Consider the following 16,198-nt stretch of genomic DNA (forward strand, 5'->3'; position numbering starts at 1 on the left):
TACGTTAGAATAATTTTAAAAACTAAACTTAAATGTTAGTAAAAATAAAGAAAAGACTAGATTTTAATTATTTCATTTAATCTGTTTTTTTTTTCTCCCTATAAAACCGACCATATTTCATCAAAATTTGAGATGATTTGTGAATGATTTCTCAAAATAAAGAGAGAAAACGTAGGAGAAAATCGTAATAAATCCGTAGAGTGATCGATCATCGTTAATTGTATAATAGAAGTTGTTTAATCGACTGATCAACAACCGCCTAATTTTTTAGCGGACACTTTGTTGTTTTAATACCTAAGATGATGTGAAAAAAAGGGAAGATAGATTTTTCCCAGGAAAACCGACGAAGTTCTGTCTAGAAACGCGCATAAAGTTCCTTCCTTGTAAATTATCCTTGTAAATACTCGTTTCTATATTTTTTCTATCGTAGCGTTATCAACGAAAGGGAGAGTGGTGTTCGAAATAATTAAGTTTAATCGCTTGAGAAGATCGTAATACTGTCATTTCAGGAGAAATAGGGAGGATGCTCGTATATAAGCAATGGTACCAAAGTCACTCGAATCTCTCGATTACTCTTCCACGATGCATTTTAGAATTGCACGTCGAAGACGCATCATGATGAATGAATTCCCAATGACTCGAATGAATGTTAATCTAAAATGCCTCCAGTTAAATAATCTTATACAGTAATTTTTTATGTTTTTTACATTGCGATTTTACTTTTCTCCGTGTAAAAATATCTGTGTAAAAAGATGCACAAAAAGATGTATTATTATTTCTTAATTCATTCAATGCTGTATTTATGTGATGGAAATCTAAAATTGGAAGCTATTAAAAAATCAATTTTAATTGTGTAAATATTAAAAATGTAAGCTATTAAGAAAATTAATTTCAATTTTGCAAAAGTGATTCAAGTCTGATTCAAAGTTTTTTTTTCTGTTAGACAGATTAATTTCAAATAATTTAGCAAGATTGTATTATATATTATCAGAAGATCGCGATGATTGTCACGGCGTTAAATACATTGCGAAAACTAACTTGAAAAAACGAAATTTTAGTCTTCGACGTGCTAAGATTTTAGGTCGGTGTGTAAAATGGCGGATTTTGTCGGCACCCGTCATAATATTCGCGTAATATGCGAACGATCAACAACAAGAAACAACAAGTAAGACTCGAACAACTAGTGACGACACGACTGCAACTATACGAGACCTGTACCTGTATATATATTAATATTACTATTAATTATTCAATAATTTAAAAAGAAGTAATATAAGGAGCTCTAATTTATGAATACCTTTATACATATATACATATAAATATATATACCTATATATGTGTATATACATCCGTGTGTGCACATGTATATGCGTATGTGTACTTGTGTGTATACGCACATACATGCGTGCATACCGTCGTCGTCGGTTGGCGGACGGTAGACTGCGCTTTATGTTAACTTCCGCGAAGTAAATTTTATATTAAAGATTTTATTAATGATATTAATTTATTAATGCGTGTGTAAAAAAGAACGTTGAAACTATCGACGTGCGCTTGTGTTATACTCGTGTTTTGTGAACACGATCGGCATTTATATAAGTTATATACTATAACTTTGTTGGCACATTGAAAGTGCCCTTTCTTTTAGCATTCCTAAGCAAGAGATTTTAGATTTACGATAATGATCGTGTTAATATTTATCAAAATTTTACGTCGAGAATTTATTTTCTCGTCGGTATATAATGGTCCATAGCTAGCAATGACGAGACTTCGCTCTTTTCGGGGTTTAATTACGGAATAAAGTGATATAAATAATCATATACGTAAAATCGTGCGCCGCAATTTTTAATCGCGTTTATTATCTCCGTATTTTTTTCGGCCTTCGATAAATACATCCTCGAAAAATACATATACGTATTTGTAATATTGCTATTAGCTTCCACATGCTGCATGTTTCTATTTATTTCAGCTATGCTGAATCTTTCTTTCTTTAATGCACATTAATTAAAGGAGGTTGTATTTTGTATAAGTTGGGTTTCGATCGCAAAAAAATATCTCCTTATTATCGTGCGGTTTGTTGAAGATACTCGTAGCTTTAAACTATCAAAATTTAAAGAAGGAGAGGACAATCGCCCGTAAAATCGGAAGTTATGATAGGAAATCTAGTCAAAACGTCTTGAGAGAACTATTGTGCAATTACGGCGTTTCTTAAGAAAAATGTATATTTCGAAATCGAGTTAAATCTTCGCGGAAATGATTTCTCAAATCTCTCGCGTGCGCGAATCAATTCTTCGATTGCGTCGTGCTTCCTCTGTAGCATAGAAAGTTTAAAAGCTAGAATTAACGAATTGTCGAAAATGCTGTCATTCTTTCCCGCAGCTTCCATTGATTTTACGCAAACTCGGCGAATTCGTACTTCCATTAACGCTAAGCTAGATCGAACGAGTTAATTCTGAGCGCAGCTTACCGTACGTGGTACGAAACAACTCACTCTTACTGAGGGACGACTCTGGGGTTTCGTCATCGCGGAAGGGCGGGGACGGAGAGAATTTTTTAACGAACGATAAGAATTTTTAAACACGATATCGAGATCTCCGAGTCGTCGTTCCGTAAAGATATTAATCTAAAGGACGTATCGCAGACTGATATACACACGGCTATCGAGCGTTTGTGAGATTTTTAAGGAGTCACGTGCATCGCGATACGATTCCGTACGAAGCGAGAGAGAGAGAGAGAGAGAGAGAGAGAGAGAAAACGAGAGCGAGAGAGTGAGAGAATGTGCGATTTTCAAGAATGCAGGAGTGTATTAACATTATCGTTCTAAATTTCGGCTTCCTTCGCAAGATCATCCCCCGAGGCTTCGGTTTCGCAAGAATCTCCCCCTCGCGTCCAGACGTTGCGACGTTATACGCCGCAACAATTTAAATCCAAAGAAATCCCGTTTTTAGCTGAATCCTTCATCTTTCGGGACGTAGCGGGAATACGCGACCACTATTCTCTCCCCTATGCCGAAACCGCGGTGCTCGCGTGCGAGATCCTTACGAAACTGACGAGATCCTCGTTTCTCCATACCCCGAATTACCTATTACCTTCGTACTATTCATCATCTACCCGCCGGGCACCGTCGAACACACTCGAACGAAGAGTCTCCTCCTCGACTGTCCCGGCAATTATACCGTAATAAGTTTAACGAGCGTTCGAACTGGGTCTCGCGAAATCGAACGCGAGACGATGTATCGTAGATTCACAAGGCCTTTACACTGATTTGCTGATATACCCTTTAATAACCAGGCAATGTGGACGATTCGCGGGCATTCTACGGGATGCCGAGCAATGAAAAAGTTTCTGTACAAGGTAGCGTACGCTGTACTAGCGATAGTATTCTAATGACGCTGCCCTGATCACGCTTCAGGAACTTTTCGGATGTTGTATGAGGAATCTGCGCACGCAGCGCACGTGCTCTCAGTATCGTTCTATAATGTGCCCACCTTACAGAACGACGCTGAAAGCACATTAGATGCGAGACAAAGTGGAAGCAACGACCTAGGAAAACATTTTTTTCAGGACTCGTTACACAATAATATCGCAATTACAAGCAATAATGGAAAAATTTCTTTTGGTGACGGTCGCGATTCCTAGTGACGTTCTTCACGACCGGTGTTCGAGCATCATTCCGTACATTGCCTTCGATTCCCCGCCTTGCCTGTATTTTGAGAGCACTATTACGAATAACGAAGTTAAAACGGAGCTAGAGGAGAAACCTAGGTGCTTAGGACTTTGAACACTAATAGCGATACGGGAGAAGGGAGCAGCACACAGCGCAGCGCGTAAAGAGGCAAAACGGTGAAGACCATGTAAATACATACGCTGAAAGTAGAGAAATATCGAGAGGAAGCGACAAGCGCGAGGGCGACTAACCGCCTCAAGAACAAACAAGCAATATTTAGTTCTTATCATCTCGTAATAATTAAACGATAACGATCCAACTGTACCGTGCACGCACACGCGCGCGCACGCGTGCACGCGCTCGTACGTATTTAAACGACTATAAATTAAATGTTAATTATCCTTACACTTCGTATACATATATATATATAGTGAAATTGTTACGCATTTATTATCATTATAATTATTGAATAGGTAATGCTCAATTAGCATTTGTTTCTTAAAATAAAGAATAAATATATGGCTGTTGGATATTTATATGCACATATCACTACCACACCTACATATATGTCGTTATAATCCGATATCATTTAAGGTAAATGTACCAATGCCTGGACACCTTTATCATTTTAGTTTTTAAATACCTAAGTATAACGCGAATTAAAATCAAAGATAAAAATATAATACAAATACAAGATAAATATTTTTATCTTTGATTCCTTGATTTTAATTCGCGTTATAACTTATTTAAGGACTGAAATGATAAAAATGTCCAGATACAAGTACGCGTGTCCAGGCATTTACCTTATATCATACCGCTCATGCTTGAAATGATGCAAGAGTCACGATAACGATCACACTCGAGGAAAAAAGAATAACGAACGACGTGGACATGGACGTGAACTGGATATGTGGAACCATGGGACAATAAATTTTTCAGCTTTTATTGTAAATTGATCTACAAGTCATAATATCCTGATTCAGCGTTGTTTACATCATCATTATCATAAATAATAAAATGCAACAGCTACGCTGCCACTTATTGTTTCCACATACATGTACAATCAATCCGAGTTTGCCTCGAAATCCCCACCAATGGTTTCGTATAACTTCGTGGCATAAAACGGGATTTGTGTCATTGGAATTTCGCTAGTCTTTCGCCATAAAAATCAATACCTCCGGCGAACAAGTCGCACAAAACTGGCAGTCACCGAAAAATAAAGGGGGGGAAAAAGCTATTTCTAAATTATCATATATAAATTTTTTACTTGCATTATCGATCTCCCCTAAACGGAGATACGAATACGACCTTCCTCTGATGCATATTGAGAGAATAATATACATTCCTATAGTAATTAGAAAAATAATACAATTTCGCCTTGTTAATGGAAACAATTAACTATATGCATAATGTATAATCATGCATGTTTTATATGGGTACGATCATTTGAGTATGTTGTCACAGCTAACCAATTCTCTGGAAACAATATGAAAAATGGGGCTTTTCATTTGCAAGATATATCGGGTGACGCGACTTTATGTCGCTATTGCGAGTTCGTTTAATACATATTAATTTGTTCCATTAAAATGCGAACATTCTGAAGACGACGACAAAATTCAGATATACCTACCTTATCAAGGTACGGGACTGTCTGTTCCACTCCCACTGTTGGTCCCAGCTTCCGTTTTGGTGGCGGCCACTCTATCACCTCGCTTGGACGTTTTCGATAATGACGCTACTTCCTTCAACAAACTAGAGATCTTGTGCTGCATGTTGGAGATTTTTGTCTCGTACTCTTTCTCCGAAGCTTTCATCTTATTGCGCAATTCTGTTTCGGACGTGAAGTTCTTCGCCTTCAGTTCAGTAATCTATAATCAAAATGTTGTTTACGCATTATCCACTTGAATCGTTTCTACAGAACATCCAGAAAATCTTTCACTTACTTGTCTATCTTTTGCTAGTAATTGGCCCTCTTTCTGGTTGATTTGCTTTTGAAGATGAGCTATCTTTTCTTTGAGCTGCGTGACCGCTACCACGTGATCCGAGCTGTTCGGATCATGAGGGTCGTGAACGCCGGCCATCCGTACCGCTTTCGCGGGTGTAGGACCGTTTGTGTCTCCGCCTTCGGATTGCGGCGGCAGCTTTGTCACATCGACTCTGTGCGGTCTTTTATTGTGGCCCTTCAGTCTGCAACAGAAAGCATAAGATAAATAATTAAGAATTTAATTGGTACAGTTTAAAATGTGTATTTATCGAATATGCATGTCGCATGGGACATGTTTGGAAAAAAATTGTGATGTACACGCAATATTAAGGCTATCAAGAGTTACCTTGTGATATTATGTATTTGAATAATTACTTTTGTTCTTTGTGCTTCGCAGCCCGCTGTTGCGCCAATTTCATATGCGCTCTTCTTTCTGCGTCCGATTGCTTTGTCTTTGCCAACGCTCGTTTGTACGACAGTGTACACAGCCAACATAATAACTTGCCGTCTACCTAAAAACCAAAACATCACCGTAACCGATTAAGTAGCATTGCGGTAGCATAAATTCATTACCATGTACCAACAAGAGAGAGAGAGAGAGAGAGAGGTCTTAGCTGTAGAAATTACACTTGATGCTTATTTGCTCTCTAAAAAAAGAAAAGAAGTCGTGACAGAGGAAGTCAAATGTGTATGGACTCAGAAAATATAAGTATATCATAGTGAAAAGCATACACAGCTACTCTTAATTATTCAGAACAATAAGAGGGATAATAAAGTGTTGTATTTAAAGTCTTATTAGTTTGCTAAGAAATATGTGTATATAAATCTCACTAAAAATTAATTTATTACATACATAAATTTAGAACACAGTATTTATTATTGTTCAAGGTATACGTGAGGTATCAAACTCTAAAGAATGAGATCAAGTAGTCACATTGTAGTAATTCACAGTATGCCAAATTTGGGAAATATAGTCAAGTATTCATATCAAGTATGTATATTCTTATGGTGCGTGTCCACTTGCGAGTAAGAACTCTCGAGAGCAAAAAGAGAGAAAGAGAGAGAGACTCTCGAGAGTATCTCTCTCTCTCTCTTTCTTTTTGCTCTCGAGAGTTCTTACTCGCAGGTGGAGACACACCATTAGAGAAACGGAAGTGTTGTGTCAGTGTATATAAACAACAAAAAAGAAAAAACATTAGGGAAAAAAAAGATAATAGTTCTCAGTATAAAATCTGATTTTTATATCGGCAGATACATATCGCACAGCTAGAGATCGTCTCCTTCAAATATTGAGAGCTACAAGCGCATACCGCCTTTGCATTACCTTCTTATCTTCATCCTGTCTGTCAAAGGCACACTTCTGCTTGCATTGCTCGCACGTGACCGGCGGTCCATAGCGTTTCTCCGAATTTGTACACCGTTGGCATTTGCTACCGATAAATGCAGCAATGGTATTGCAGTACTCGCAAGCTGACGGCTTTCCATAAGACTTGACATTTTGCTCACACTTTTTACATATGGTGCTTGTGTTACCTTTTCTGTGGACATAATTGCAATACAATTTTATTTCATTTTATAGGCAATTTTCATAAGAGAGAACAGAAACGATTTGTTTTCTCACTTACATGGTTTGCTGGAATTCTGATCTGCAGTACGTACATTTTACTACAGGAAAGGCTCCCCTGCATTCCTATGTAAACAACAAATTTTTCTAATTATAAAAACTATAACAATATTGTTAATTTATTCAGTATCTCTTTAACTTTTCATATTCTCAATATCTTTTACAATTTACTATTACACATTTACAATATAGTGTAAAATATTCTAACAAAATAATCTTGATAATAATCTATTTAAAAAATTTTTATTTTTAAGCCATGTATTTCAAATTTCTTAATCCAAAAAACATTTTTTCACAACCGCGCTACGATGCAATAAAGAAAACTAAAATCATCACAAATACAATAATATTGTTTATTTATTAAATATTTTTATTTCAATTTTTCATATTCTTCTAATATTTTTGCAACTTTTATAACTTGCTGTTATTCATTTATTTACTCCGTAGTAAAATATTCTAAAAATATAATTTTAATAATAATTTACAAGAAAGTTAATATCCTAAGAAATATTTTTAAATCACGTATTTCGAATTTCTCAATTCAAACAATATTTTCTCGCAGGTAATCACGCTTTATACCGCACAATAAAAAATTAAAATTATCCGAGTGCTAAAACTGCAATTTATTGAATCGAATTGAAATTTCCTCTCCTCAGTTACTATGCAACATATTTACACAAAACCCATCGACCCATGACGCGTCGTGGAAAATGTTATCGAGGGAAAGAATTTCATCCCTACGGCACGTGATAAGTCACATTCCGTCCCACGGAAGATTCGAGCAACATGAGGAATCCTTCCGGAATCCTCTCGATGCCACGGATTCGTCGCGTCGATTTGAGACCGGACGAGGAACGGACGGAGCCCGCGGTGTGCGTACCTTACACAATTGTTGACCGGGCGATAGGTCCTCGAAGGGATGCCTGGAGAAGCACCGGGAACATGCAAAGAGCGCCTGCACATTGTTGGTGCTCATCCTCGGCGACTACTCCGCGATCGGCGGCGATCACGACTCGGCGATACGTTGCCGGACAACGGGACAACGGGGAGAGGCGGTAGCCGCGGCAAGAGACGCGATATCGAAGATCGGGGAAAGTCACGACGCGTGGCACCCACGCCGGACAACCGGACAAGGAGACGCGGAGTAAACGTAAAACTCGACGACGGTAAACGCGGCAGAACGATTATCCCGACGAATCTCGATTGCGACTGCTACTGCTACTCCGGCGGAACCGGTTGTTGACTTTCACGTAGCCATCTGTGACCGCTGCGACGGAGCAACATGGCCGACCGCCGACCGTGGCGGCGGAGGTGGCCGTCCGAGGACGCCACTGCCGCCCGCGGCCACGTTCAGACCGATGCGATCGGCGCTAATGGCGCGATGCGCGGCGCTTCGAAAACCGTCAAATAATCCGTGCACTTCACGTGCACAGCTGAAACTGGTTTTCGTTGCAGCTGCATTTTCATCTTCCTTTATGTCTATTTCTATCAATGCAGATTAACTTTAATTTCGGTTTAACTTATTACTTTTTCAAGTTTTAAGAATTAGAAAAAATAAAGATAAAAAGTAAGTTAATCGACATTAAAATTAATCTGCTCATCTTTGAATGCAGAGAAGGTGCAACGTAACGCAGCTTTGAAAAATAAAAAAATATTGCATCTTGATGTATGAGTCACAATACATATACTCTTTTAAAATAAAATCTCTTGCACTGGAGATGAAACAAAACAAGGCCTGTTCTTTTTAGCTGAACTTCTTGCACAGTTCATCTTTTCTCTTTTTCCCTCCAACGAGAAAAGAAAAAGAGGAAAGATGAATCGTGCAAGAAGTTCAGCTAAAAGAACCAGGCCTGAAAGAACGGTCAAGTTAGATCGTGATGTCAGTGTAGCGAAAAATTTGAATGAAAAAATACTTCTGATCGTTTTAACACGTACACTTAACATTTAAAATATTCCGAAAAAATATCCTTTTTTATTGATAGTTTAAATAAATTCGTAAAATAAATAAATTAATTTAATTTAATACGAGGCCTAGTCATGCAGGTATATGCGCAGGCGGATTTGATAGCTTTACGATAGATAACCTCGTATCGGCTTATCGATTTTTATTCTTTTGGCTTGATCCTTGAAATCATTCCCAAGAGAAACATATATATATATTATAATATGTATATGCAAATTCTGCTCTTACAGAAAAGTCGCAAGCTGATTGGCCATCGCATGGATAACGAGATAACCAGATAACAGAGATAACAGAGATAAGATAGAATTCAGTCGATCCGCGATCGCAGTCAGTTTTAAAATAATCTCATGGTGGATTGTGGAAGAGCAATCACCATGAACAATCCCTCGTGTTCGTGAATACTATAATTGCTAATTGTCGGTAGGAGGATCAGTCGGTAATCTCGCTGGATAAACGATGTGAAATTTACCTACGACCAGAATGATACCACGTCGACCGCGCGACTCTGCTGCCGGGGCAAATGGGATCTCCGCATCCGCCAACGCGGTGCGGAATCCGTTACGTGGTCGTACCGTCGCGCCGCGCTCTTGTCCTGCTTGTCCAGCGTTATCGTGGGGAGGCGACACCGGGGTGTCGCGGTCGCGCGTGGTCCCCGAACCCGAACTCACCGTCACCGATCCCTTCGCGAAGACGCTCCCAGCGACGATGACGTCCCGTCACGAGAAGGAGCGCGCCAAGCAGATCCAGGAAAAATGTCAGAATCTGCTGACGCAGATGCTACGCGACGAGGATAACAAGTACTGCGTCGACTGCGACGCGAAAGGTTTGTTCCCCGTCGGCCGCGAGACACGGATGCGCCTATCTCCGCTTCCCCTTCGAGGAGTCCTCGAATCTCGAGCGTCGTTCCTCCGCGTTGGACGTGCCGTCCGAGCGCTCCTTCCTGAGGGGTCGACTCGTCGATATCGATCACGGAAACGACCCGCTCTATATAACGCACCGAGACGTTATGGATTTTTAATTTCCGCGTGACATACCTGTCAGCGCGCTGTCACTCGCCAATATCGTCAAGGTCCTCCCGAATTTCACATTAATTTAATCGGGTATCACTTCGAAAAAAAAAATCAGAGCGCGTTTCTTTGTGCGCCTCTCTCTTTCCCTCTTTCGAGGATCAGTGGAAAAAAACGCATCCGTTGTTGCGCGACTTGATATGTCATCGAGTGTTGCGAACTTATAATTAATAGTCATGAATATTAGATAGCTCGGTCGGCGTGATACTTGTATTGATAGTTGTTTATCGCACTGCATGTGCGTCGAGTCTCCAAGCGAAATGCGCGGATGAGAGATAATGGAATTATTTATGTCTTTGATGAAATTACATTTCGCAGGACCAAGATGGGCTAGCTGGAACTTGGGGATTTTCTTATGTATTCGATGTGCTGGTATTCACAGAAACCTCGGGGTACACATAAGCAAAGTAAAGTCTGTTAATTTAGACACATGGACACCAGAACAAGTAGTGGTACGTAACAGACATATGGTTCATAGTTTTTTAATGGAAGATGATTTTGTTTATTTATTAAACTTTTATATCGAAAAATATCTAAAAATGTTAAAAATTTGTAAACTCATATTGTGAAATAGAATTGGATACAGTTATGCAATGTAATTTGAGCAACATTTTCGTGATTTTTAGTTCTGTATTGATTTTTGTTCTGTATTGTGGACAGGAGTTTTTCTAAAAACGCATATTTGCTTTCTATGGAAAAATTTCAATTTTTCAGTTTTTATATAATATTTTTCGTATTATATCTAAGGTTAATTCTTATTTTTTAATAAGCTTTACATGTTTTCTTAAATTTTTTTTTAAACATTTTATAAATATTACAAATAAAAGCAATATTTCATATTTTGAAGCTCTGCTTTTTTTAAATTTTTATTTGTTATCATATAACTTCTATAATTAATATAAGAATGTTTTAAGCATTAAAAATCTATACCTAACTATAATGTATAATGAATTTAACCATTCAACTTTCAACTTTCTAGAGTTTACAACAAATGGGCAATTCTCGTGCCAGAGCAGTCTACGAAGCCAATCTTCCAGATAGTTTTCGAAGACCTCAAACGGATTGCAGCCTAGAAAGTTTTATTCGGGCAAAATATGAACATAAAAAATATATAGCTAGAGAATGGGTGCCACCTCCTTTACCAAAAGTACGATTATCACATTCTGTTTTAATATACTTATCTCTTTCAGTATATAATATTATATATAAAAATGTATAAATGTTAAACATGCCAAAACTTGACGATATTTTGTTATATAGATACGTATATATATCATTTTTATCTATTTATGCAGAAGATTACATTATATTTATTGCTTTAACTAATAAATAATTTTCATAGGTAAATTGGGACAAAGAACTTGATGAAGAAGCCGAAAGACAACGTAGACGAAAAAAGGAAAGTACGGAAGCTACATCGACTGTACTTCCACCTGTAAAAAAGCCGGAAGTAGTGCCTCAATTGCCAAAACCTCGAAGTTCTGTCAGTCCTAAATTGGGCAGAACAAAAGAAAGTTCTGCAATCCTCGATCTCTTAGGTCTTGGTATGTTTTTTCTATGTTTAGAACGTGTTCTCATTTACTATTGCTTTAATGTAATTGTATCAGAGTATAGTTGCTTCTCGTACAGAGAAAATTGCATTGTATATTCTGTGTGTGTAAATTCTGTCACTATAATTAATGAAATATGAGCTTTCTTCACGTCATTGTCATTAACAGATGCACCAGCAACTAACCAAACAAATGTAAATGGTTCTGGAGACGACGTATTTTCTTCCTTTTTGTCTGCACCGCCTGCTTCGGTACCTTCAACTGGAAATGACGCTTCTAATGGAAGTAAAACAACCACTATCGCAAGTAAAAGCGAAGAGGAAAGCTTCTTTAACCAACCGACTCCGCTACCTCAGGAAAAAAGCAAGATGACAAAAGACAGTATTTTAGCATTATACGGTACTCCGAGTCATCAACCAGCGATTTATGGTGTCTCAGGTAATGCATAAGATAGAAATGTGCAACATTAATAAGATTATATAATTAAATATATCTCATTATGTTTTCTAACGTGTGATATATTTCAGGGGGAGTGTATCCTCAACACTCCTTACCATATAAACAGCAAATGCCTAATGTGGGTGCATTTGGGCAACAAAGCCCTTTGAATCAACTTGGCCAACTTCCTACGCAAATGCCGGTTACAAATCAGATACCTGTCAATCAAAATCAGATTATAGCGAATCCTAATTCGATAGGTGTTATAGGAGCCAATCCTTTAGGCTTGCATATAGGACAAATGAATCAACTAAATGGTGTACCTAATGCTGCCATTACAATGCCACCTCAAATGGTATATGAACATAACGTTTCTTGCGTGATATTTCTAAATGCGTTAATAATTAGTCTCTTTTTATACTTCGTTTTTTCTCCGATTTCACAGATGATGCAATTAGGACAAAGTAATGTTGCTAGTAATAATGGATGGAGTGGAATGCTGACACAGAATATTCAACCAGCTCCCGGCAGCAATCCTTTCTTTAATTTAACAGCACAGCAACAACAAAGCACTGCATTTGCTGCTCAGGTATGTAAATTTCAACGGTGTCTTGTGCAATTTATGTAATCATATTTTCCAAATTTATGTAATTATAGTTTCCACAATTTACGTAATCATAGTTTCCACAAGACATGGATATAAATAAAGTAACAAATTTTTGTCAAAACATAATTTAAACGAAATTAATCTCATTTTTATGACATAATCTATGTTTCAGTTGCCACAACAAATGTCGCAGATGTCCCTGGGCGATATGAACTTTGCCTCTACGACGGGCAAACCTGCCACTGCTGCGATACCCGGGCAGACGCTTTCCACCAACTTATGGCAGTAAAATTATTGCGGATATTGTTAGCCTGTTGATTGTCTCATTCAGTGTTGTGTACTAATGTTGACAGTTTATTATCCAATGTAATAACGTTTCCATGTTCACCGATTGGACATTGCTTCGGAAAGTAATAGAACTGACGATGGGGACACAAAAATGAAAAAAAAGAGCATCTACTCGAATGCTGTCTCAACACATAAATTCAATGTTTATAGTGCTTCAAGTAGATATATATTTTTGTTTGAAAGCCTTCATGAGCTTTCAATGTTACTGTTGGGGGAAAAAAACCGAAATAAAAATAAGACAAGTCTTTGACTGAATGTAAGAAGTTCTTTGTGTGACACTAAATATGTACCTCATGGTGCAAATTATGTAACTACAATAAGAGCTTCTTGTAATTGCGATTATAATATATGCCAGGGTCCACTTACAACAAAGTATTCATTCGAATCAGTAGAGAGAAACGGTATAATTTTGATTAATTAGTATTTCGTTGCTATGATTGTTATGCTAAAATGTGTTCGTGAGTGTTATTCGTGAGAGTTATTCGTAAAAATGGAAATCCTGCGATTGACGTAAAGTAAATTTTCTCGTATTGAACAGCATCGAAAGTTGAATTTACTGGAATTATACCGATTTCAAACGCTGATTCAAATCAAGATGTACACGAATATGTACAAGTTTCGTTAGAAACGTAAAAAGACTTGGATCTTCAACTTTATTTTTAAGGTATATCCGACACGTGCAATATGTGTCTACATTTATTCTATATTGGTAAATAAATACAAAATAATATAAATGCAAGATATAACGCATTTTACATTTGAGTAAGGTATAGAATATATTACTGTTGCGACAATGATTTAAATAGTTCGGCAATTTATTATGAATCGCGATATCTACGAATCGTGAGAAAAATTCGTAAGTCATACACTGGTGCTAAGAATTCCGAAGCATCCTGATTGAGAGAGAAAAAGTACGTCAAATTTTAGTTAAGTTGATTATAATATATAAAAATCATACCTTCTATAAGTGTTCTTTTAAAAAGAAAATTTTGAGAAGATACTTTGCGATTTGGCACGTAATTAGATAATATATATATGTATAATTTATTGCATAAATTATTGATTATGCTTGTCTATGTATTATCATGAAACGATCACATATTATGAACAACAGTTTTTATTAATACATTATTCATATGCGGAGATAAATTTATTTAGTATGTGGGAGGCACTACTATACTTAGATGTATAATCACAACCTGTCTTTCAAAGTACCGATAATGATGATTATGCAGACTATCTAAGCATTGCGCAGATTTTCTCATTTACAGGTTCTACATAGGGTTACAGTAATTTACAATGAGTTAATAAGTTCAGAAATGTGAATGAAATAATCTTATTCTTCATGATTTTATGTTACTTTCAACGACTTGATTGCCAATACACAAAAGTTCAAATCTAATTTCCAAGGAACCTGTAGTCGAGAAAAAAAGAGCGCGACACATAAGGATATTGCAAAACGCAGTATTTTTGACAAGTATTTGCGTTAATGTAAACAGATAAATCACTCTAAGTGATTCCTGATAATGAAAGCTATACCAAGAGGGACTTAAAGGAAGCTCATTTTAATTGTTGCCTACAGTATCAAGCTGTTATTTATATGAATTATTATTATTATAAGTGATTATGAAATAGTGTACTTGTGTCAAAATATAATGACATTTTATTGTAATTTGATTATTGTATTATTCATCACTCGCGAAACTTGAGCAAGATGAATAAAACTTTACGACATTAACAGACGCGTTTAAAAAGACACGTTAAATCTGACAATGAGTTGCTGACGCATCTCTCTCAACAATCCTAAATTTTTAACAATTTTAAACTTATGCTAATACCATTTATCACATAACGCAAAATGTTAAATTAAAAAAAAGTTTTAAGTAACATTTTTTTGAAAAAGCAGATTAATCTTTCTGTGAACCTTTTTGGACGTGTTCCGTTTGTTATACATAAAACAGATAATTTCGGTATATTGTAAAAAATATGTAGATATATATATATATTATGTCGTGTGAAAACGATATAGAAACACATATTTCTCTACAGTTTTAAATTGTGACTGAGAAGCACGGTCCTGATGAGAGAGAGGTAGAAACGCGGCGAGTAGTGTGTATTCTATAATATTTAGCTGTATGATAAAGTTTAACAAATATATGAAAGATATAAACAGCATTAACTTTATCGAGCAGTTAATTCCATTTAGCAATTAATACAATTTCGAAGTATTATAATTCAACTTAAATCTAATCGAAATAGAAAAATTATGATCTATTTGTATAACATAAAACCCTACGTATCTTCGGATTTCTATTTTTACATTTAATCGTACGATATCTTTTTAATAAACTATGTCAAAGTTTATAAAACTCGAAGAAAACCCAAAACTCTGACAATTGTATTAAAATTTTGAAAACTACAATAATTTGACAAATACGACGAATAGATTTTGAGATACTAATAACGTAATAACTAATTAATTAATTAATATATCGACTTTGATAAAGATACAAGCTCTTATTTATATCAACGATGAAAAATCTAACGATGTGCTAATAATTTTTATAAAAAAGAAAATTAATTAAAAATCATGAAAATCATTAATAAGTTATTGCAATTTCGACTTGTATTTAGTTGCTTGCGACAACAATCGATAAATTCAAATAAATATTTCTTGCAGTAATATATAAGAATTATTTAATTCCTAATGTTTAATAATTTTATTTGATCAACTGTCACGCGAGGCGTGTGTAAAAGCGAGTTTAACATTTAAAAAAAGTTAGTATCTCAGTAAATATAAAATTTCATATAATGCTAGGTCTACAATGCGAGTCGTAAAGTCATGAGTCGTAAGAATTGACTAATCACAGTCGATTATTCTCCTCAAATTCGATTGTGATTGGTCAATTCTTACGACTCACGACTTTACGACCTCGCATTGTAGACCTAGCAT

At 36.4% G+C, this 16,198-nt stretch overlaps 2 protein-coding genes across 2 annotated transcripts; one reads left to right on the forward strand and one right to left on the reverse strand.

Annotated features, from left to right (window-relative positions):
- Positions 1–4,591: 4,591 nt before the first annotated feature.
- LOC112465230 (protein FAM76A) lies at positions 4,592–8,562 on the reverse strand. The gene is made up of 7 exons (XM_025032700.1): positions 8,153–8,562; positions 7,274–7,338; positions 6,973–7,186; positions 6,024–6,160; positions 5,608–5,851; positions 5,295–5,532; positions 4,592–5,140 (listed from the first exon to the last, which is right to left on the reverse strand). Exons 1-6 carry the CDS (start codon positions 8,246–8,248, stop codon positions 5,299–5,301), a joined length of 990 nt encoding a protein of 329 aa, XP_024888468.1. The 5' UTR covers positions 8,249–8,562; the 3' UTR covers positions 4,592–5,140; positions 5,295–5,298.
- Positions 8,563–9,534: 972 nt separating this feature from the next.
- LOC112465211 (stromal membrane-associated protein 1) lies at positions 9,535–14,917 on the forward strand. The gene is made up of 8 exons (XM_025032668.1): positions 9,535–10,058; positions 10,621–10,754; positions 11,282–11,449; positions 11,645–11,846; positions 12,021–12,290; positions 12,380–12,645; positions 12,736–12,879; positions 13,070–14,917. The coding sequence occupies exons 1-8, from the start codon at positions 9,716–9,718 to the stop codon at positions 13,184–13,186; spliced, it is 1,644 nt and encodes a 547-aa protein (XP_024888436.1). The 5' UTR covers positions 9,535–9,715; the 3' UTR covers positions 13,187–14,917.
- The last annotated feature ends 1,281 nt before the right edge of the window (positions 14,918–16,198 follow it).

The sequence above is a fragment of the Temnothorax curvispinosus genome, unplaced genomic scaffold, assembly GCF_003070985.1.
Source record: "Temnothorax curvispinosus isolate PA1 unplaced genomic scaffold, ASM307098v1 QBEX01015018.1, whole genome shotgun sequence".
NCBI classification, from domain to species: domain Eukaryota; kingdom Metazoa; phylum Arthropoda; class Insecta; order Hymenoptera; family Formicidae; genus Temnothorax; species Temnothorax curvispinosus.

Excerpts from the sequence above, each read along its gene's own strand:
- LOC112465230 (XM_025032700.1), bottom strand. The coding sequence starts at position 8,248 with ATGAGCACCAACAATGTGCAGGCGCTCTTTGCATGTTCCCGGTGCTTC. Across the intron at positions 7,339-8,152 it reads CCGGTCAACAATTGTGTAAG|GAATGCAGGGGAGCCTTTCC; the intron begins GTACGCACACCG and ends TTGTTTACATAG. Across the intron at positions 7,187-7,273 it reads TCAGAATTCCAGCAAACCAT|AAAAGGTAACACAAGCACCA; the intron begins GTAAGTGAGAAA and ends TTATGTCCACAG.
- LOC112465211 (XM_025032668.1), top strand. The coding sequence starts at position 9,716 with ATGATACCACGTCGACCGCGCGACTCTGCTGCCGGGGCAAATGGGATC. Across the intron at positions 10,755-11,281 it reads GGACACCAGAACAAGTAGTG|AGTTTACAACAAATGGGCAA; the intron begins GTACGTAACAGA and ends TCAACTTTCTAG. Across the intron at positions 12,880-13,069 it reads GCACTGCATTTGCTGCTCAG|TTGCCACAACAAATGTCGCA; the intron begins GTATGTAAATTT and ends TCTATGTTTCAG.